General features: G+C 37.4%; 1 protein-coding gene across 3 annotated transcripts in view; it reads left to right on the top strand.

The window, feature by feature from the left end:
* ATRN (attractin) overlaps positions 1–21,536 on the top strand; it is a 166,963-nt gene that overhangs the window by 53,483 nt on the left and 91,944 nt on the right. For all 3 annotated transcript variants that reach the window (XM_064382272.1, XM_064382274.1, XM_064382273.1), the window contains exons 4-7: positions 1,464–1,592; positions 2,974–3,179; positions 4,921–5,089; positions 20,300–20,390. In XM_064382272.1, the coding sequence (XP_064238342.1) occupies positions 1,464–1,592; positions 2,974–3,179; positions 4,921–5,089; positions 20,300–20,390 (595 nt within the window). The remainder of the gene's footprint in view (positions 1–1,463; positions 1,593–2,973; positions 3,180–4,920; positions 5,090–20,299; positions 20,391–21,536) is intronic.

The raw sequence follows: 21,536 nt of genomic DNA, 5'->3' as shown, positions 1-21,536 counted from the left end.
CTAGGCTTTTACTGAATGTGATGATGGTGGTGAATCAATAATGGGGCATATGAAGAAATGAAGCAGGTAGGCAAAAGAAACGTGATTAATCTTAGGAGTAAAAAGAACTCAGAACCACAAATTTAAAAATTGCCTTTTACTTATTAAATTAGCAAAATTCAAATAGAACTAGTAGTCCTTGTTATTGGCAGAGTGAAGTGGGATGGACTGTTCATTCTATATTGATAGGATTTCAAGTCACATATCTCTTCTGGAAAGCAAGTTGATATTATGGCTCTAGAGTCTTAAAGGCATCATTTAGGCCCTTTTACTCAATAAGTGTCTTTTTTTTTTTTTGAAACCGGTCACCCAACAAACACTTATTTAGAATGTATTATGTGCTGGGTTGTGAGTGAGACCCTAAGGAGAACCTAAGGAGCTTTTAGTGACATAGAAAATGCATATGTTTTATTTGTAAAATAGAATATACAATGTAAATAATATCAGTTAGGCAGGGAAATTCATCAGAATGCTAACAGTGTTGGGGTTATGGGTGTTTGTTATCTAGCTTCTTCATATTTTTATATGAATATTTTATATAAAATATCTCAGGTGCAATGGCTCATGCCTGTAATCCCTATACTTTGGGAGACTGAGGCGGGTGGATCACCTGAGGTCAGGAGTTTGAGATCAGCCTGGCCTACATGATGAAACCCTGTCTCTGCTAAAAATACAAAAGAATTAGCTTGGTGTGGTGGCAGGTGCCTGTTATCCCAGCTACTCAGAGGACTAAGGCAGGAGAATCCCTTGAACCCGTGAGTCAGAGGTTGCAGTGAGCTGAGATCGCACCACTGCACTCCAGTTTGGGCAACAAGCGTGAAACTCTGTCTCACTTTTGTGTGAATTATGTAATGCAAATGATTTTAAATCTTTGCCTTAATACTTTTTTGTTTTGTTTTATTTTGAAAGATTAGCTTTTGTGGCTCCCCTTTTTTTGTCTCCCAACTTGAGATGTATGAAGGCTTTTGGTCTCCCTGGGAGTAGATGGAGGCAGCCAGGGCTTACCTGTACACTGACTTGATACCAGTTGAATAAAAGTGCACACCTTAAAAAAAAAAATCTCATGTCTTTCAGCAATATACATGTGGTATTCATAACTCATAAAATTTGTTACCTTATGTGATTGTAGAGGTTTATTTTTTCAAAGGGGCACTATAAAAGTTGCATAAGAATAGGACCATTGATTTCAAATCTCATTAGAAATATGACTCAGAATAAAGGAAGCCTAGCAAAAGATTCAGATCTGTTCCTCAGAGGATCCAGAACTAATAGGGTAGCACTATATATTTATCACAGGAATTTGCCTCTCTTCCTGGATGTGGTTTTTAAATTAAAAGGTTGGATTTGTTTGTGATTTGTGTCTGCTACAATTTGACATATCTGTGCTTGTGCTTCCCTCTGTAAGAAGTGTGCTTTCATTTCAGTGGCCTCATTGTTCCTGAGAGAGATGGCAATGAGACTGTCCCTGAGGTTGTTGCCACATCAGGCTATGCCCTGCTGCATTTTTTTAGTGATGCTGCTTATAATTTGACTGGATTTAATATTACTTACAGGTAAGATACTTAAGTCTAGTATTTGTGATTTCATTCAGAAGGCTATCCACCATGTTTTAACAACAATAATGGCTAACATAGATCGAGGGCTTACAATGTGCCAGGCAGTTTTCATGAATTTTCTCATTTAAAGTTCTTTTATAAATTCAGTGAGGTCTGGGATCTGTTTTTTTACTCATTTATAATTGAGGAAACAGGCAAGAAAAGGCTAGGTAGATTGTCACAGTAAGTGGTGGGACCACAATTTTAACTCAGGTGTTGCTGCTGTTGAACTTCTCCTAGAGAACAGGGACTTTTCTGCTAATGGATAAAAACATTGGAATTTTATAAAGTACAACTCAACAAATAGTAGTAGTTGTCATGTATTGAATAGTAGAAGAAATCTATACTCATTAAAATACCTTGATAGTCCATTATCACCCCCTTTTAAGTTCTGAATTACATTGTTTCAAAGCACTGTCAGTACAGTTATCTTATGTTATTATGAGATGCATTATAGTTCAATACTTTTTTTTTTTTTTTTTGAGACTGAGTCTCACTCTGTCACCCAGGCTGGAGTGCAGTGGACTGATCTCGGTTCACTGCAACCTCCGCCTCTTGAGTTCAAGTGATTCTCCTTGCCTCAGCCTCTTCAGTAGCTGGGATTACAGGCGCTCACCACTGTGCCCAGCTAATTTTTCGTATTTTTAATAGAGGTGGGGTTTCACCATGCTGTCCAGGCTGATCTCAAACTCCTGACCTTGTGATTCGCCCACCTTGGCTTCCCAAAGTGGTGGGATTACAGGCGTCAGCCACCTCGCCTGGCCATAGTTCATTTCTTCCATTAAGTTAAACTAACCCTCCTTCTTCCATCTGAAATGAGTAGATAAAATTACTAAGGAGTTTTAAATATACTAATCTGGGCAGTAACCTTAAATTTTATTAAATACAAATTTTCAGAGACTATACAGAGGAATATTTACCACGAAGATGGTTGTTTATTGTTGGCAGTTTGTTTTATTCTTTTCCTTCCCAAACTTCCAAGCATGAATTCAGCAGTTCTGTAAAGCTTATCATTAGCAGGCTACCAAGAATAGGATAGTCATCCCACCCTTGAGGAGCTAACAGTTCTGCACAAATCTCCTTCCTCCTAATTTCTTTGACTTATTTATTGTTATCCTCTTATTATGAGAATCCAGCAGGGTTGATTTGATTTCATCACTTGTACCTGAGGCTATAGCTATTACAGTGTTGAGCAAACCCATTTGGGCTAAATCCTTAAGTACTGCAGTTATGCTTGTGAATGAACTGAGACAGTGAGATTCTTAAACCTGTGTGGGAGGAAGTTCTGCTAAGTTAATCTGCCTTGTTATTAATGTAATTTTCCCTCCTATTTTTACAGTTATGACATGTGTCCAAATAATTGTTCAGGCCGAGGAGAGTGTAAGATCAATAATAGTAGCAACACTGTTGAATGTGAATGTTCTGAAAACTGGAAAGGTGAAGCATGTGACATTCCTCACTGTACAGACAACTGTGGTTTTCCTCATCGAGGCATCTGCAATTCAAGTGATGTCAGAGGATGCTCCTGCTTCTCAGACTGGCAGGGTAGGAGCCTCTTTCATTTTTATTTTTCTTTAAATTTATAGAACATTCCCAGTTAAATAAATTATAGGTTGACTTTATTCTTAGCACCCATATAATTTATGTTAATCAAATACCAGGTAGCATTTAAACTTGAAACATCCCTCTATCCAGCTGCTTATGAATTTCAATTTCTTTTTTTTTTTTTAATTTATTCACCTGGGTGCAGGTGGGCTAAGGCCCAAAAGGGTGTTAGCCTGAATTTCAATTTCATACATGTGTGGTTGTGGTCTCTTTAGAGTTATGGAGGGTAGGACATTTTTTGCAACCTGTTTGTGAAAGTTGAAGAACTTGGTCTCACCCATGAAAGGATGTAGCAGAGAGCCAAGGTGGGAGATGGGACAAGAGCTGACAATAATGATATTGCCTCAGAAACACACTCTTAAGTTCAGAGAAAATTGGAGTCAGTTATATAGGAATCTTAAACAAGTTAGCTACATAAATAATTAAAGAAGCTTTTGGGGAATTTTTTTAAGGGGTGGGTGATAGTAACTGTTAGTGATTTTATTTAGTGATTTTCTTTGTAAACTTACTCCTTCCTCAGAACCGCTTTATTTTGAAAGGAAATGTGCTTGTTTACATACCTTAGTGTTGGGTTTGGCTGACATTGTAGAATTAATAATTGAAGCATTGCAGTATCTACCATTATGCAAATATTGCAGCAGAAGCCAAACCTCCCAAGAATGGAGTCTGTCTCTTCAATTTGTTTAGGTTTCTTGATTTATCAGAAGATGAATAGTTTGTATGATTACTCCCAGGTCTAGTTATCAGGCTTATTCTTCCATCTCCACAGGTTCTGTATTTGCAGATTCAAACAACCATGTTTAGAAAATATTCAGAAAAAGCACAATAAAATATAATACAGGCTGGGCGTGGTGGCTCATGCCTATAATCCTAGCACTTGGAAGCCAAGGCGGGCAGCTCACCTGAGGTCAGGAATTCAAGACCAGCCTGGCCAACATGGTGAAACCCCATCTCTACTAAAAATATAAAAATTAGCTGGGCATGGTGACAGGCATCTGTAACCCCAGCTACTCAGGAGGCTGAGGCAGGAGAATGTCTTGAACACTGGAGGCGGAGGTTGCAGTGAGCTGAGATCGTACCACTGCAGTCCAGCCTGGGCCACAGAGTGCAACTCTGTCTCAAAAAAAAAAAGATAATGCAAATAAAAGATATACATATGAAAATAACCATTTACATAGCATTTACATTGTGTTAAGTATTATAAGTAATCTAGAGGTGAGTTAAAGTATATGACAGATGTGTGTAGGTTATATGCAAGTACTACACCACTCGTTTGTATTAGGGACTTGGAGCATCTGTGGATTTTGCTACTGAGGGGGTCCTAGAACCAATCCCCTGTGGATATTGAGGAACAACTGTATATTTTATCTTTAAGATTTTTCATGTGAATTAATAATTTATTTATCTGGACTTTCTCCTGAGAGTTGCTTAAGCAAGTATTTCATCACCAAAAAAAAAACCTAACCTGGATATAGTCAAGTTATCATTAGAAAGTATGTGATTTACCCTTGGTCAATACCCTGAATAAATTAAAATAAAAATTAAAGGGATTTGTCTGATATTTAAATGCTAAATGAAAGACTAAATATTATTTATTTGTTACATTTAGATGATTAAAACTTGAAATGCAGTAAGCTTTAAAGCTGTATTTTGTGAAGCTAATTCATTATGTTTTTATTAGGTCCTGGATGCTCAATTCCTATACCAGCTAACCAGTCATTTTGGACTCGAGAGGAATATTCTAACTTAAAGCTCCCCAGAGCATCGCATAAAGCTGTGGTCAATGGAAACATTATGTGGGTTGTTGGAGGATATATGTTCAACCACTCAGATTATAACATGGTTCTAGCGTAAGTTGTTTTAAACATTTATGTAAGAAGTTTAGTTTTTTATTTTGAAAATTTATAAAGCACAGATAAGCAAAAATAAATCACCAGTAATTCTGCTACCGAAGGATAATCCCTGTTAATATTTTGGTGGTAGTCTTTCAAATTATTTTGACATATGTTGAGTTTTTAAAATTGAGTGCTACAAAAAATTTATTGTCCTGATAAGCAATAATTTGTCTTTTTCAAATACTGTCTCTGATGTTTTGCTTTAAGGATATGTAGTAGTTTCTATATAAGTCGGGGATTATTTTATCTTTTAATTTAATTAATAGTTCCAAAGGTGAAATGGTTTTAATTTATAGTTTGCTAGTGGAAATTACACCATTGTCTAATATGTCCCAGGATCCAGATCTATTTGCTGATCCCATGCTGCTCATTTGGAAGGGAGAATATATGTTGTCATGGTGGAATTAGCTATGGAGATGGACTGGTAGAAAAAAATTTGTAAACACTTAATCTTTCTGATTTTATGACTTGGAACTTTTTTCTAGGTATTTTCTGTTAATGAAGGTTGTTGAAAAATTAGCATCTGTTAATTAAGGGATTCTGGAAATATATGGCAGTGTTGGCCTAGTTTCTGCATCCCCCCAAACATAGTCATTAAAACACATCGCATAACTAGTCTAGGAAATTCATAGAAACAAGAGCAACATCTATAAGAAAACTTGATTAGGCGAGGTGCAGTGGCTCATGTCTATAATCTCAGCACTTTGGGAGGCCAAGGTGGGCAGATCACTTGAGGTCAGGAGTTTGAGACCAGCCTGGCCAACATGGTGAAACCCCATCTTTACTAAAAATACAAAAATTAGCCAGGTGTGGTGGTGGGCACCTGTAGTCCCAGCTGCTTGGGAGGCTGAGGCAGGAGAATTGCTTGAACCCAGGAGACCGAGGTCGCAGTGAGCTGAGGTCATGCTACTGCACTTCAGCCTGGGCAACAGAGTGAAACTCTGTCTCAAAAACAAAAAAAACTTGGTCAGAAGGTAACTGTATGAATGGGTGAGGCTAAATCATTGATAGCCATAAGACTTGTGTGGTATCAGCATCTGTGCAGGAGTGAGCAGAAGGGAGCAATGGGGACACCAATGGGATCCAGAAGATTCTCACTCAAAAGCTCAACAAACTGATTGAAAACAGCTGGAATTGGAAAGAGTTTTGTATATTCTAGTAACAACGTGAACTCAAGGTATCCATAGTAGTATCTGAAGGGGCTGGAGCGGTTTGTACCTTACTTCTTCTCAAAATAAACCAGCCAAAGTATCCTTGAAGGAGAAAGTTTCACACTGAGGAAGAACTGCCGAAAGTAGAATTCAAATTGAGCATGACAGGGACGGTAGAGATAAAGTAAAAATTGAAATAACAGTCAGAGGGAACAGAGCCAGGCAGTCTCAAGTATACTGCCCTGTATTTGAACAGTGTATTACAACAATGGAAGAGTGAGTTTGAGAGCTGAGAAGTTAGAAAACCTGTACTACACCTGGCCTCCTTGTAAAAGCTCAGAGAAAAATACTTTCATTTAAAATTGAGCAACAGAAGAATATCAAGATCAAATCTCATAGAAAGTTATTATTTAAAAAAAGAGAACACAGAGTAGAACAAACCTCTTAATACATGAAAGCATTAACAGTGGAAAATACACTCACAAAACTGATGAAAATTTTAACTCAGTATTCCAAAACAAGCTACAGTACAATAAGAAAATGATACAGGAGACAGGGTACTATGGCTCATGCCTGTAATCCTTGCACTTTGGGAAGCCACACAGGTGGATTGCTTGAGCCAGGAGTTTGAGACCAGCCTGGGCAACATGGTAAAAATCCTATCTCTACCAAAAATACAAAAATTAGCCAGTCTCATAACTGGGTCTTAAAAATATATATAAATAAATAAATATTTTTAAAAAAGAAAATGATGTATGAAAGAACAATATAATCAGAACTTAAAATTTACAAGTGAGGTGATCGAAGTTCTGACAGAATTTAAAAATTTTAGAAATTCAGAATTAAGGAGAAACCTAGAAGGACACAGTAAATAAACACAGTAGTTACTACTTTAGAAATAGAATATGAAAGGAGGAAATTCTTTAAAATTATAAATGAAGGCAGGGCTCCATGGCTTATGCCTGTAATCCCAGCACTTTTGGGAGTCTGAGGTAGGTGGATCACTTGAGTCTTGGAATTTGAGACCTGGGCTATATGATGAAACCCAATCTCTACAAAACATAAAAAAATAATCTGGGCTATATGATGAAACCCCATCTCTACAAAACATTCAAAAATAATTTAGGCTATATGATGAAACCCCATCTCTACAAAACATACAAAAATTAGCCAGGTGTGGTGATGTGTGCCTGTAGTCTCTGCTACTAGGGAGGCTGAGATGGGAGGATCTATTTAGCTTGAGAGGTTGAGGCTCCAGTGAGCCATGATTGTGCCACTGCACTCCAGTCGAGGCAACAGAGTGAAACCCTGTCTCAAAAATAAAAAGGAATGAACGTCACTTTTCCCATGTTTTGTGGTAAGTATAGTTTAAAATCCTGGACACTATATATAAAACAAGTGAGAGCTCTGAAAGTTAGAGAGAAGATGGCAGTCCAGCTAGGGACTTTAGAGTGCAAGGAATGAACAGCAGTGAGTTCCAGGGATTTTCTTTTTGCCTCATATGTCCTACATGTGATTTGGGGGAGGCTGGCAGTCTGGAAATGCCACAAGACACAAGCTGAAAAAGCCACAAGAAAAGCATGTTTTCTCTAGATTGAGGGCCAGGAAAGGAGCAGCATAGCAAGACAGAAAACTTTTGGACAATAACTGCTGTACTTCACCGACATACCACAGAAATATGGTCCCACCTCCATACACACCAGCACGGTCTGAGGAGAGAGCCTAAATTTCCACCCTTGCCAGAATGTAGTAAGGGATTCCAACACCCCTCCCAAGGTAGTGTCAGAGAAGACCAAGTAAGGGGCTGGGACTTTCCTTACTGGTGGAGACTAGGCCATACTGAGCCATCCCTCACCTTTATAACATCAGTGGAGACCACGTGGGGAGCCTGGACTTTTCCCACCTGGCAGTAACCGCAGTAAGGAGTCAGTCTTCCCCGTCCCCACTGGGGTGGTGTCAGAGGAGGACTGCTGTAACAGAAGATTTAAATAAGATCCAGAGTCTCATGACATGATACCCAGAATATTTGGGTTTCAATTGAAAATCATTGGTAATGCCAAGAGCTAGGAAAATTGCAACTTGAGTGAGACAAGACAATCAAAAGAGCCACTGACATGGAGATGACATAGATGTCAGGATTGTCTTGACAGAGATTTTAAAGCCACCATCATAAAAATGCTTTGATGAGCAGTTCTGGGCACACTGGAAACAAATGAAAAATAGAAAAAGTCTCACCAAAGAAATAGAAGATAAGAATCAAGTGGAAGTTTTTTTTATTTTTTATTTTTGAAGTGGAAGTTTTAAAACTGAAAAATACAAGACAAAAACCAAGACAAATCTCAGTGGATGGGCTCTACAGCAGAGTGGAGAGGACAGAGAAAACAATCGGTTAACTTGAAGACAGAACATGAGGAATTCCTCAGTCTCAGGAACAGACAGAAAATAGATTTTTAAAAAAATTAACAGAACCTCAGAGACCTGTGGGACTATCACAAAAAAACCCAACATGTCTGTCCCTGGAGGACTCCTGGAAAGAGAGGAGAGAGAGGATGTGTCTGAAAAAGCACTTCAAGAAATAATGGCTGAAAAGTTTCCAAATATGACAAAAGACCTGAACCAACAGAATCAGGAATCCTTGTGAACTCCAAATAGTATAAACCCAAAGAAATAGACACCAAGACTTATCAGATCCCAACTTCTGAAAACTAAAGATAAAGAAAAACTCCAAAAAATAAGTGAGAGAAAACTTACACTTACAGGAACAAATGAATTCAAATGACAACGAATTTCTTGTCCAAAACCATGGATGTCAGAAGGAAGTGGGACAACATTGTTGAAGTGCTGAAAGAAAAAAATTGTCAGTGTAGAATTCTATATTCAGTGAACGTATCTTTCAGGAAAGAAGAGGAAATTGGGACGTTCTCAGATGAAGAAAAACTAAGATAATTTGTTGCCAGCATACTTTTTCTAAAAGAATAATAAGGAAGTTCTCTAAACAGAAAGCAAATGATAAAAGAAGGAATCTTGGAAAATTAGGAAGAAGAAAGAATGAAAATAGCAAAACTGCTGGTAAATACAATGGATTTTCTTTTCTTCTCGAGTTTTTGAAATTAGATTTAATGGTTGAAACAAGTAACATAACAAAATAACTTTGGAAAATTAGAAGAACACACCAAAAATTTGTGAGTGGTATGTGCAAAATGCACTTACCTGTCTCTGTTTTTTTAATTGGGAGTTTTGTTCTACCATCGGGCAAGTGATAGTCTTGCGGATTCTTTCCTACCCATCAAATAAGGGATGGTGTGATGGGGAGTGGGCTTCATAATGCCTGAAGTTTCTTTTCTGGCACAATTTTAGGAATCTTGTACCAAAAGTATGATCTAAAAAGTCTGAAAATTAGATGGAACGTGTATGGCATCTCTTTAATATTCTCCATTTGAAAAGGATTTGAAAGCATACTTCAGGTTTTCTGTATATGTTCTTCGTGATATATCCATACAACCTCTCTCAAAATTCACACGTTAGAGGAAAACAAACTCCCTCTGGAAGACCATCATTTTTTAAATTTTTGTTTATGTTTTAACTTTTAGATTCAGGGGTACATGTGCAGGTTTGTTATATAGGTAAACTGTGTCATTGCAGTTTTGTGTACAGATAATTTCGTTGCCTGGGTAATAAGCGTAGTATTTTTACCTAAGCATAGGTATTTTTTCTACTCCTCTTCCTCCTCCCACCCTCCACCCTCAAGTAGGCCCCAGTGTCTGTTGTTCCCCTCCTAGTATCCATGTGTAGACCATCATTTTTAATACTAATAATCCTCTATCTCTCAACTGGATGCTCTGAAATTACTTTACATTTGTTTTCCTGCTCTTAATCCTGATTTGTTTTCCCCAGGTGCTCAAGCTGAGATTGTGAAGTCCTTTTTCAATTCCCTTTTCCTTTCTTTTTTGTTTAGTCAGTAAGTCATCAAAATCAGTAGATTCACTTTCAAAATGTCTCTCAAGTAAAACTGGCACAGTCTCTTTTTAAAAAAATTTACTTTAACTTTTATTTTAGGTTCAGTGATACATGTGCAGGTTTGTTTTGTAGGTAAACTCATGCCACAAGGGTCTGTTGTACAGATTATTTCGTCACTGAGGTACTAAGCCTAGTACCCAATAGTTATTTTTTCTACTCCTCTCCCTCCTTCCACCCTCTACCCTCCAATAGGCCCCAGTGTGTATTGTTCCCTTCTTTGTGCCCATGAGTTCTTATCATTTAGCTCCCAGTTGTAAGTGAGAACATGCGGTATTTGGTTTTCTGTTCCCTGCATTAGTTTGCTAAGGATAATAGCCTCCAGCTCTATCTGTGTTCCCGCAAAAGACATGATCTCATTCTTTTTATGGCTGCATAGTATTCCATGGTGTATGTGTAGCACATTTTCTGTACCCATCTGTCATTGGTGGGCATTAAGGTTGATTCCACATGCAGTGAACATTTATGTGCATGTGTCTTTATGGTAGAATGATTTATATTCCTCTAGGTATATACCCAATAATGGGATTGCTGGTTTAAATAGTAGTTCTGCTTTTAGCTCTTTGAGGAATCGCCACACATATTTCCACAATGATTGAACTAATTTACACTCCCTTCAACAGTGTATGTTTCCTTTTCTCTGCAACCTTGACGGCATCTGTTATTTTTTTAACATTTTAATAATAGCCATTCTGACTTGTATAAAATGGTCTCTCATTGTGATTTTGATTTGTATTTCTCTAATGATCGGTAATATTGAACTTTTTTTCATATGTTTTTTGGCCACATATATGTCTTCGTTTGAGAAGTGTCTGTTCATGTCCATTGCCCACTTTTTAATGTTTAATTTTTCTGTTGTAAATTTGTTTAAATTCCTTATAGATGCTGGATATTAGACCTTTGTCAGATGGATAGATTGCAAAAATTTTCTCCCATTCTGTAGGTTGTCTGTTTACTCTGTTGATAGTTTCTTTTGCTGTGCAGAAGCTCTTAAGTTTAGTTAGAGCCCACTTGTTAATTTTTGCTTTTGTTAGGATTGCTTTTGGTGTCTTTGCTATGAAATCTTTGCCCATTCCTATGTTCAGGATGGTATTGCTGAGGTTATCTTCCAGAGGTTTAATAGTTCTGGGTTTTACATTTAAGTCTTTAATGCATCTTAAGTTGTTTTTTGTATATGAAATAACGAAGGGGTCCAGTTTCGATCTTCTGCGTATGGCTAGCCAGCTATCCAACACCATTTATTGACTAGAGAGTCCTTTCCCCAGTGCTTGTTGAATATCAAATGGTTGTAGGTGTGAGGCCTTATTTCTGGGCTCTCTGTTCTGTTCCATTGGTCTGTGTCTGTTTTTGTACTAGTGCCACACTGTTATTGTTACTGTAGCCCTGTAGTAACAGTTTGAAGTCGGTTAACCTGATGCCTCCAGCTTTGTTCTTTTTGCTTAGAATTGAACTGGCCCAATCTCTATTCCCATTGCTGCTGCCTTAGTTCAAGCCCTTTAATTTCTGATGAGACTGCAGCAATGGTCAAGTGAGGTTAGTGTTCTCTGGGTTCTTCTCTTTCCCCATACATAGATTCAAACTATTTTCTTTGCTTGGAACACAAATGCTTTCCTGAATATGAATTTAAAGTCATATCTTATTTCAGTTTTTAGTTACACAGATTTTAGGCATTTTCATGTTTTTCATCAGAAGAGCTGTTTGCCAGCACTGGGGGTGGCACAGGTGGTACCCAGAGATCTCTGAGGAGATTGGGTCTCTACAGAGCTTTTCTTACATATCCCCTTCCCTCTGGGGCAAAGAGAGCTGTCAGTCTCTATTCTTTCTTGGCTGGACAACCCAGAGAAAGCCTCAGACTTGTTCAGGGGCTCATGCTGTCTTTCCAGACTCTACCCAGCAAGTCATTTGTGTGGGCACCTCCTAGACTGTGTCATTATCAATGAGTACAGCCCCTCCATAATCTCATTTCTAAACATTCCACATTCCAACCACCTTCTGTGGTGGACACTGTTGGTGCCTTGCCCAAATCTCTTTATCTTTGACTGGCTGGTACACCCAATCTGCTGTGCAGATTGGCTGTTGTCAATTCATAGCTGACTCTTCTCTGAAGAATTCTCTCAGCAGATTGGAGCTGTCTTACCCAGGAACACCTAGAATACTATGCTCTATCCCTGGGATAGCTCCTAGTATAGAGAACAATCAGTTTGCCTGAAACTCTCCCAGTTTTAGCACTGAGTCTTGTGTCCCAAGAAACCTCTCAGTACTGGACGAAATGGGATGGTTGGTCACCCTGGCCCCCAGGCATTGACTGGCTGGATGGAGGTACATGACTCTGACCCTGCTTCTACATGGGAAACTCATGTTCCAGAGCTCCCCTTGGGATCAGGCCAAAGCTACACTAAAGCTGAGACCACCTTTTTGCTTATCCCCTCCTTCTTCTGAGTACCTTGCTTGTCTCACTTCCTGATGTTTGTCAAGAGAGCATTCCCTCAGTAAGTCACTTGTATAGGAATCCCCATCTCCAGCTCTGCTGGCAGGGGATATTACCTGAGCCACTTTCCAGTATTTGCAGATCTTTCTAATACCCTAACAGTCTTTGATCCCTACAGGGGTCCATAATCCATTGATTCTTTGTCACTCCCTCCCCTGTTCTCCTTCTTAACACTCATATCATCTTTTTATTTTTCAAATTCCTACCACCTTTTCTTCTGTTTTCATTCTCAGGTAATGGCCTTGCTTCCTGCTTCTCTTTTGAAAGATAAAATTCAGAAAACAACTTCCACAAACTCCTGCCACCACATTTCCCCTTCCCTTACAACTGTGCCCCCTTATTGTCTTCTTTTCTGTAGCTCACTGCTGTCTCATAGAAGTTACAGGCATGATGCAAATGTTCTGTATTTACTCTGTCGTGTCACTGGCCATGTGTGGTTATTTCACACCTGAAATATGACTAGTGTGACTTAGGAGCTGAATTTTTAATTTCCCATTCTTAGTTCTCATCTTACTTGATCTGGCACCAACAGTTGATACAGTTAATCCTTCCCTCATCTTTTAAACACTTTCTTTAGTTGGCTTCCAGGATGCCACATCCCTTGAGATACATATATATGTGTATGTGTGTATATACATGTTTAACTCTGTATTCCTTCTTAGCTTCTTTAGCTCATTACCCTTCAACTGACTGACTTCTGCATGATGTCAGACCAGGGCTTAGCCCTTGGTCCCCCTGTCTGTTTATGTACCCTCTTAGTGATCTCATGTAATATCTTGGCCTTTATACTTGGTGACTCCCAAATTTGTATTTGCAGCCTATACTTTTTATCTGAGCCCCTATCTCCAGCTCCTTAATTGACATCTCAACCTTCTGGCTGTGTACTAGGCATCTTATGCTCAGCATGTCCCACGCTCATCTTTTTCTCAAGGCTGCTCTTCCCCCCAGATGTCCCTATCTCAGTTAATGACCACTTCATCCTTCTATTTATTTAAGGCAGAAATCTTGGGTCATCTGTGACTTCTTGTTTCTTCACACCCTGTATTGGTATATTTATTAGTTATCTCTCTCTACATAACAAATTATACAAACTTAGCAGCTTAAAACAGTTTGCGTTTATTATCACCATTTCTGTTGGTCAGGAGTCGTCTGTAGTCAAGGTGTCAGCTGGCCTGCATTCTCTTTTACAGGCCTGAGTGAGGAAGAATTTATTTCCAAGCTCAATCAGGTTGCTGGCAGAATCAATTTGTGGTTATAAAACTGAGAGTCTCAGCTTCTTGCTGGCTATTGATTGGAGGCTGTTCTCAACTTCCAGAGGCTGCCTTCAGCTCCTAGAGCTTACCTCAGTTCCTAGAGGCCACACAGTTTCTTGTCACTTGGTCTTCACCAGTATAGCTGCTTACTTCAACAGGCTACAAGGAGAGACTCTAGACTGAGTCTGCTAGCAGGATGGATGTCACAGAAATGATATCCTATCATCTTTGCCATATCCTGTTGGTTAAAAGGAAGTCATAGATCCTGCTTATCTCCTAGGGGAGAGGATTGTACGTGGGTATGAACACCAGGAGGTGGAGATCATGAGGACTACCCCAGTGTCTGTCTGACGCAATATGTCAAATCTTGTTAGCTTTTTAGAATCTGTCCCAAATCTGATCTCTAGTACTGCCACCATGAGAAGGTAAAATTAAAGGCATGAAAGTGATTGTGCCTTCCTGCTGTTATATTAGTAGATATTATGAAAGGTACATATTTACCATTATGTGATTTTACCCTAACATCTTCCCTCTCTCTTGAAGCAAGAAATCTGGGAGTCTTTTAATATTTCCCCATCTTTTCCTCCTCATACCATAATTTAATATTAAGCTCCCTCAACTCTGTCACCAAATATTTGTCATATTTTTTTCTTTTATCTTTATGTACAGCCTGCTGTTATCTCTTAATCTTCAGCAGTAGATTTCTATCAAATCTGTTCATTTTCATTTATTCCTATTAATCAGATTGCTAAACATGAATTGGGGTGCCTTTAAACAATATAAATCATATTATTTCCAACTTCTTAAAACCCATCAGTGTCTTCCCTTTGGATTTAATGGCCCTGCATGATGTGACCATTGTTTACCTTCCCAGACTCAGTCTTTTCCTCTCCTGCCATCATTCACAGCACTCCTGCCCCACCAGCCTGCTTTCTTACCCGAAACATACAGTGTACGTCATTACCTGAAGGGCCTGTGCACTTGCTGTTCCCTTGGTCTAGACTGTTCCTGTACTGGGCCTTAGGGCTGGTGTCTTCTCACCCTTTATATTTCAGTGTGGTTGTCTCACAGGGGGATCTTCTCTGACCAACCAATTCAGACATTTCTCCCTGTTTTTCTTTTCTGTAGTCTTTATTTTCTTTATAGCAGTGTTTGTGATTTTTGGTTATATCTGTGCATGCTGTTGTACTTGCTCCTTGTCTGCCTTTGCCAAGTTCTCCAAGGTTAGGGACCACGTTTACTCACTGCACTCAGAGCTTAGCTCATAGAAGGTACTCAGATAAGTATTTATCAAATAAATGGGGGAGTAAATGAATGGTTTGTTTCCTTCACAAACATCTGTTCCTGGAAATATTAATGTCACCTATTACTTTTTTTTGACTGATATACTTCATAAGCCACATTATTTTTTAGATCATAACTTTTTTTCTACTTGATCAAAACATAAAATTTCTGTAGCTTTATTTGTTTCATGTAAATATTAGCATAGTTCCAAGTAATGAACTTCCATGAAAAGTTAATTTAGTGATTCTTTTTAGAAGTAGTTTTTCTGGAACTTAGATTACAGATTTTGTAGTCATTTATACTCTTCCATAAAAGTATTTTAGGAATTGCTCTTTCTGTCTGTTTTCCTCATAGTCCTCTTAACCTAAAACTTTTTAGTTGCATTAAAAAGCAGTTCCCATTTTGTTACCCAATGGTCCTCTTGTGAAATAAGTGGTCTTGATCCCCTGGGTTAAGATTGCTAGTTAAAACTTGATTACCAAATTTCCTTCTCTTGAGCAAAAAAGAGCTTTTTTTTTTTAAGTTTAAAAGAAAAATAGTAAGACATTGATCAGCAGTCAACCAAATAAGGAAAGTAGCATCACCAAATCTAATAAATGTGTTTTTGTTGTTGTTGTTTGAGACAGAATTTCACTCTTGTTGCCCAGGCTGGAGTGCAATGGCACAATCTCAGCTCACTGCAACCTCTGCCTCCACCTTCTCCTGCCTCAGTTTCCCAGGTAGCTGGGATTATAGTCACCACACCCGGCTAATTTTGTATTTTTAGTAGAAATGGAGTTTCTCCATGTTGGTCAGGCTGGTCTTGAACTCACGACCTTAAGTGATCCGCCTGCCTTGGCCTCCTGAAGTGTTAGGATTACAGGCATGAGCCACTGTGCCCGGCAAATCCAATAAATGTTAAAGCAGACTCAGGGAACACCAAGGTGACCTGACCTGTTACATACCCCACAGAAACCACAGTAGGGGAGATTCTAATAATTCTCGGTGATAGCCCAAAATCTAGAAGGAAGGAAACTGAGTGAGCATTACTGTTTTTGATGGTAATTGAAGAGCAGGAGATGTAATTGTGGGGGAGGATCAGGTAAAAAGGGAAAAAATTGACCAAGTGGCTGATTCCTTACCCAGAACTCAGGGCTTCTATTTAAATTAAAATATGATCTGAGCCCTGTTGTAGACCACAAGCAAAATCTCAGAGGAGAGGAGAGTCTGGGTATTTTATCCTAATAGACTATACACCCTCTTATTTTCCTTAGATTTCAGAAGAATAGGTAGAACATAAAATACCAGCCCTCACACTACAGCTATGGAAAGGATGGAAATTTGATAAACTTGTCTTAGATACAGTGGGAACAGAATTAAGAAATCACCCACACTTTGCAAATAAAATGTCTGGAGAGCTATGTCTAACCTCAAACAAAATGAAAGAGGTGGCATTGTAGCTAGTGCAAATATTCTATGATGAAAAAATAAAGAGGAAGAAAGACTGCAGCCTGTAAAATCTAACAAGAACCCATCATGGAAGAAAAACAGCTTAAAGGAGCAGAAGGAGATTCCTTCCAACTGCATCGTGCTGCAGATCAACTTTAATGAGAATTCGAATTCAGAGAAAGCTACAAGACAAGAAGATGATAATAACAGTGAGAAGAATTGGGAGGTTGTAGGCCTAAAGAAATATGAATAAATTAGATAGCAAAAATGAGAATGAAAATTGAATTACTGACAGGTTAATTGAGTTAATTGTAATGTAGTGGAAAAAACAGAGAAAATCAAAAACACATGAAGGACAGAAGGTGATCAAATATAAATATAATTGATGTCACTGAAGAAAATAACCTAACACATGTAACAGATGGATTGAGACAGCACAAGGTGTTTCAGAAAAATTTTATAGTTTCTCAATGACAAAACCTGATTTCATCAAGTTATTGAATTTTTTGTACTTGGAGTCTATCCAAGAAAAATAAAGTCATTAAACTTTTGGGATAAAGGACAAATTATTATTTGAGATGCTTCCGGTAGTTCTGTGTTACCTACTGGCTGGGGTCATGTCTAGTCTCCGTGGAGCCTTTGCCTTGGTCTTCAGGTGGCCAGATTGGGTTGGTTACCAGGCGATTATGGAGTTTGAAACCTGTACCCTGTGGTACATGATGGTCATTGGCTTGCCAGCCATCTTAAAGGGGTCAAGGGAGGTGCTGTCACTCTCTGGAAGATATGTTTTTTTGAATTCCTGAAATCTGTCTTTGCTTATTTGCTTGTTTAAGTCTTAGAATCAGTTGTCCACTATTCTATTATCTTGGATTCAGCTCCCAGAAGGAGTGTTTATCTGGTACTTAAAATTTATGTTTTATGTTATCAGTATTGTTGTTGTCTTATGTTTGCTTCTCTCTGCTAAGAGATAATTAACAGCATGTTGTTTAAGTGTCTTTTGGTAGTTCACCTTAGCCAAATTATGGGGACCTGCCAGCACCTAAGTGTCTCTGACAAGCTCTTGGTCTGACTTACTGACAGAAGAGGAGCAAAATACATTAAGAGACAGATTGGGCTCCCTCCATGTCCTTTGACAGAAATGTGGAGACCTGTTTCTGTGCTTCCTCTGTTTCTTTCTTCTCTTTTAAATGTACAGAAGCAAGCCTCTGGATTGAACATAAGATGTATGTATATGTGTGGTCGGAAGCTATGTGAGTCCTTCTCAGAAAACACCTTTCATAGCCAGAATTCCACAAAAGCTTTGTGCAGTTGTATGCAGTCTATTTTATAAAATCATATTCCTGGATGGATTTATTTCTATTTGAAGTAAAATACAGTATCATGTCATTAAAAAATAGAGGTTGCGGGTAGGGAGAGAGGAAGAGAGAATGAGAATGATTCAGAATTCTTCAGGCTTCCAGGTAGAAAAGCAAACCATGAAAAAGAGAGAAATAAGCTGGCCACAGACTTCTCTGTAACATTTTCAGTACCAGCAATGTTCAAGGGAGCAACATCTGCAAGGTTCTGGAGGAAAGAAAGGATGGTCCAAGAATAGTATACCCAGGTAAGGTGTCATTCTGCTGTAAAGCTAGCAGGCGGATATTCTCAAACAGGAGCGAACTCAGGGAAACAGTACTATTAACTCTGCTTAAACAAAACAAAACAAAAACCCACTCGACGGTGAAATCCAGGGGAGAATTGAAGAGCTCAAGAAAGAGAAATTGTGGTAAAAGGACTATGAGGAGATTGATTGAGCTAAAATTCAGGACTAAATAACTATGGAATTACTGTTACCAAATGTAGTATAATTTTTATAACACAAATTGGAAGAAGAAATGAGAGAAAATGTGAGTGCTAAGATTTTTCAGCTTTTAAAGCAAGAAGTTAGTGAATTCTTTACAAAAATAAATTGCATATTATTTTAAATTCAATCTCTAAATAATTTGTCATGTATTTTTAATTGTGGAATATTCTAAAAACATGTAAAATAATAGCCAATGTCAATTTATATGCTATTCATATTTAATAGTTGTCACCAAACAAATGGTGACAAAAATATAACAAAATATTTACTTCAGATCATGTATAAAATATTTAAGATCAAAGGAAAGGCTTAGAGAAAATTAATGAATACCAACGCATTCACCACCGGGTTAGAAAATAAAACACTGCTAACACAGTTGAAGTCCCTTCCATGTTTCTCCAAAGTCCCAGAGATAACCTGTTTCCTGATTTTGGTGTCAGTTGTTCATACTTTCATATAGATGTTATACTTTACATATATATATTATATTTTACATATATATGAAAGTATAGTAGTATGAATAAATTTTCTGTTTTTAGTCTATAGAAACTATTCTGTAGTGTGCTATTTTAGCTTAACATTGTTTTGAGATTTATGTTGACATATGTTGCTGGAGTATATTTTTCATTCTGTATACTTATTCTATATCTATCTGGATATATTACCATATATTCATTGATTTTCAATGGATGGACATTTGTTTCCTTTTTTTGCTATTGTGATAAACTTTCTTATTTTTTTTTGCTTGTATATGATAATATTTTTCAAAATTTTTAAAATACTTAGAATATACGGGTAAACTTTTATAGAAAAGCAGCAAATATTTACTTAAGGTAAAAATAAATATAAATATTTGTTTTTTTTCTATTTTGTGAAAATTAAAATTAACTCTATTAACAGTATCCTCTTACATGCATAGAAAGATGTCTGGAATGATGTTTACTTAATAATACTGATTTCTAGATCATGGAATGTGGGATAGTTTTTAAAAAAACTTTTAACTCTTTATTCTTTGTATTGGTTACATTATTTATAATGGACATGTATGATTTTTATAAAAACAGTATAGTTTGTCTTAAAAGCAAAAACTCAAAGTGAGTATTTTAAGATACTGAATGTGATTATTCAATAATGCATGAATAAGTATAAATTGCATAGCAGGATTATAAATTATTTTCTTTTTGGCATTCTTGTATTTTAAGGTCTTTATATTCATAGTACAAGTGAAATGCTATAGTGGTATTCTGGCATTTGAAAATATATTTTTAGTCAATTAGATAAAGAAAAGGAAAGATTAGTGATTTTCTTTTGCTTAATTATCATCCCCTTTTTGGTACCCATCTTGCTTTTCTCATGATAAAATGAAACAAAAGTTATCGTAATAAAATTTTAAGTCCCTTGAGTACAATGCAACCTTTAAATGATTTAGACTGTGTATCCAGGAGGTTTTCAGGAAGTGGTAGAACCTTCCAGTAGATTTGTAGTCCTTTCTTTTCCCAGGATTTTGTAGTTCAGCTCCTCTTCCTGAGTTACTACTTGCCCAGTGGGCCCAGGTGTCAAGTTTGTTTACGAAGGTGACAAGTGCCCCCTTACATCCATGGTAGGTTTAGTGAGCATCTCCAAACTGGATTGTGTCACAAATGAAATAATATGAGATGTTCTGTTTTATTAGTTGGGTGAAAATATGATCTGTTTGTTTTGTAGGTATGACCTTGCTTCTAGGGAGTGGCTTCCACTAAACCGTTCTGTGAACAGTGTGGTTGTTAGATATGGTCATTCTTTGGCATTATACAAGGTAAAACATCTCCACTCTGTACTAAGCAAGAAACTCAGCTTTTCCTCAGTTACTTCATGTATTATGTAGTTGAAAAGCTACATAAGTATTGGTTTTTAATTGGGGAAAACTTTTTATTGTGGGCATTATATAATTGGCTACGTTATAAGTAGAAATTAAAATGGAAATTTTTTTAACTCAAGAGATTTTAATGGCTTTAAATTGTAATGGGGTATTATAATTATGGCACTAAATGGTTAAAGATATAGATTAAAAAGTGTAGATTAGCTTTTATTCTCATAAGTGAGTTTAGCTAAGAATAGCCACATTGTAATGTGACTGAATAATCATTTTCATTTCCTCGTTTTTGTAGATAGATGGTAAGAAGAGGCAACTTTATTTTTCTAAGTCATTTTATACTGTAAAAGATTCAGATTCATGTGAGGAAGTCCAAGAAAAGTGGTGAAGTACTACAGATGTAGAATATGATTAGTTTTATTTCCGTTTTTCCTTTTTTCATCTGTTTCCTAGTAATTCACTGAAAGGCGCCCTTTGCTAACCCTTAAAATTTTTTAAATTTATTTTTTATTGAGGTAAAATATACATATATAATGGTACCATCTTTACCATTTTTAAGTGTATAGTTTGGTGGTAATAAATGCAGTTATATTCTTTTTCTCCTCCTTTATTCTCCCCCGCCAGCCTGCCAGCCTCTGGTAACCACCAATCTACTGTCCATCTTCATGAGATCCACTTTTTTAGCTCCCACATATGATTGATAACATAATTTGTCTCTCTGTGCTTGGCTTATTTCACTTAACATAATGACGTCCAGTTCAGACCATGTTGCTACAAAATGACCAGGTGTCATTCTTTTTAACAGCTGAATACTCCATTGTGTGCGTGTGTGTGTGTGTGTGTGTGTGTGTGTATTATATATATATATATATACACACCCCACATTTTCTTTAATTATCCATTGGTGGACACTTAAGTTGATTCCATGTTTTGGCTATTATGAATTGTGCTGCAATTAACATGGGAGTGCAGATATCTCTTTGTTGTGTTCATTTTCATTCTTTTGGATATATACCCAGTAATGAAATTGTTGGATCATATGGTAGTTCTATTTTTAGTTTCTTGACTAACCTTTTTTAAGCTGAGAAT

The sequence above is a fragment of the Aotus nancymaae genome, unplaced genomic scaffold (assembly GCF_030222135.1).
Source record: "Aotus nancymaae isolate 86718 unplaced genomic scaffold, 86718_ANA_hifiasm-v0.15.2.pri h1tg000029l, whole genome shotgun sequence".
NCBI classification, from domain to species: Eukaryota; Metazoa; Chordata; class Mammalia; order Primates; family Aotidae; genus Aotus; species Aotus nancymaae.
The sequence above is the reverse complement of the archived record's forward strand: the minus strand, read 5'-3'. Positions and strand labels throughout refer to the sequence as shown.